Here is a 1351-nt window from a genome sequence, read left to right on the forward strand (position 1 = left end):
CAGGCACCCCTATTTTGCCTATTTTTGAATTGGATTATTTGTCTTCTTTCTGAGCAGTAATACAAAGTGTTCTATATGTCTTTAAACACATGCATAAATTATGAATATTTATTTCTAGTGATTAGCTTTTCTAATGGTGACTCATAAGGTTTTAAATTTTGATGAAATCCAATTTATTAATTTTTTAATTTTATGGATTGTTCTTTTGCTGTCATATCTAGGAAACCTTTACCTAACCCAAGGTCACAGAGATTTTCTCCTAAAACATCTACAGTTTTAACTCTACATTTTGGCCTCTGATCCACTTGGGGTTAAAATTAGTGGCTGGTGTGATATGGGGGGGGGGTCCACCATCATTCTTTTGCATGTGCGTATCCAATTGTCCCAACACATTTGTTGAAAAGACTATTCTTTTTCCACTGAATTACTCCTTTGTTGAAAATCAATTGACCATAAATGTACACGTTTATTTCCAGGCTCTCGCTTCTGTTCCACTGATCTATGTGTCTGTTCTTACTCAGTCCCACTCTCTTCTTTAATACTGTTGATTTATAGTAAGTTTTGAAATTAGGAAGTTAGGCTCTCTAACTGTATTTTTTTTTCAAGATTCTTTTCACTAATTTATGCCCTTTGTCTTTTAATATACATTTTAGAAACAGCTATTCAATTTCTGCAAAAAAAATGAATTTAATTTTGATAAGGATTGAGTTAGATCTGTAAGTCAAGTAGAAGAGAAATTCCCTATTGAAAATGAGTCTCGACCTTTACCGGGCGGCGCAGGCAGGGGCTTGGCTCTGGCAACCGCGCTGCGATGTGGTTCGAGATCCTGCCTGGGATCGGCGTCATGGCCGTGTGCCTGGTCATCCCCGGCATAGCCACGGCGTACATCCACAGGTTCAGTAACGGGGGCAAGGAAAAAAGGGTTGCCTATTATCCATATCAATGGAGTTTGATGCAAAGAGATAGGCGAGTCTCTGGAGTTAATCGTTACTATGTGTCAAAGGGTTTGGAGAATATCGATTAAGGAAGCATTTTCCCGATTGATGAAAAATAACTCAGTCATACTCATCTACCCCTTCTAGAAGGTTATGCAGTGTATTAATGTAGTGCATAATAAAAACAACCAAAAAGTAAAAAAAAAAAAAAAAAAAAAAAAGAAAATGAGTCTCAGGGGTGCCTGGGTGGCTCAGTCCTTAAGCGTCTGCCTTCGGCTCAGGTCATGATCCCAGCGTCCTGGGATCGAGTCCCGCATCAGGCTCCCTGCTCAGCAGGAAGCCTGCTTCTCCCTCTCCCGCTCCCCCTGCTTATGTTCCCTCTCTGGCTATCTCTCTCTCTGTCAAATAAATTTAAA

At 39.7% G+C, this 1351-nt stretch overlaps 1 protein-coding gene across 1 annotated transcript; it reads left to right on the forward strand.

The window, feature by feature from the left end:
• The first annotated feature begins 766 nt into the window (after nt 1–766).
• LOC112837069 (NADH dehydrogenase [ubiquinone] 1 alpha subcomplex subunit 1) lies at nt 767–1143 on the forward strand. Its single transcript, XM_025889148.2, has one exon. The coding sequence runs from the start codon at nt 812–814 to the stop codon at nt 1022–1024; it is 213 nt and encodes a 70-aa protein (XP_025744933.1). The 5' UTR covers nt 767–811; the 3' UTR covers nt 1025–1143.
• The last annotated feature ends 208 nt before the right edge of the window (nt 1144–1351 follow it).

This window comes from Callorhinus ursinus, unplaced genomic scaffold, assembly GCF_003265705.2.
Source record: "Callorhinus ursinus isolate GAN/ISIS: 27379988/994484 unplaced genomic scaffold, GSC_fseal_2.0 scaffold37, whole genome shotgun sequence".
Classification (NCBI taxonomy): domain Eukaryota; kingdom Metazoa; phylum Chordata; class Mammalia; order Carnivora; family Otariidae; genus Callorhinus; species Callorhinus ursinus.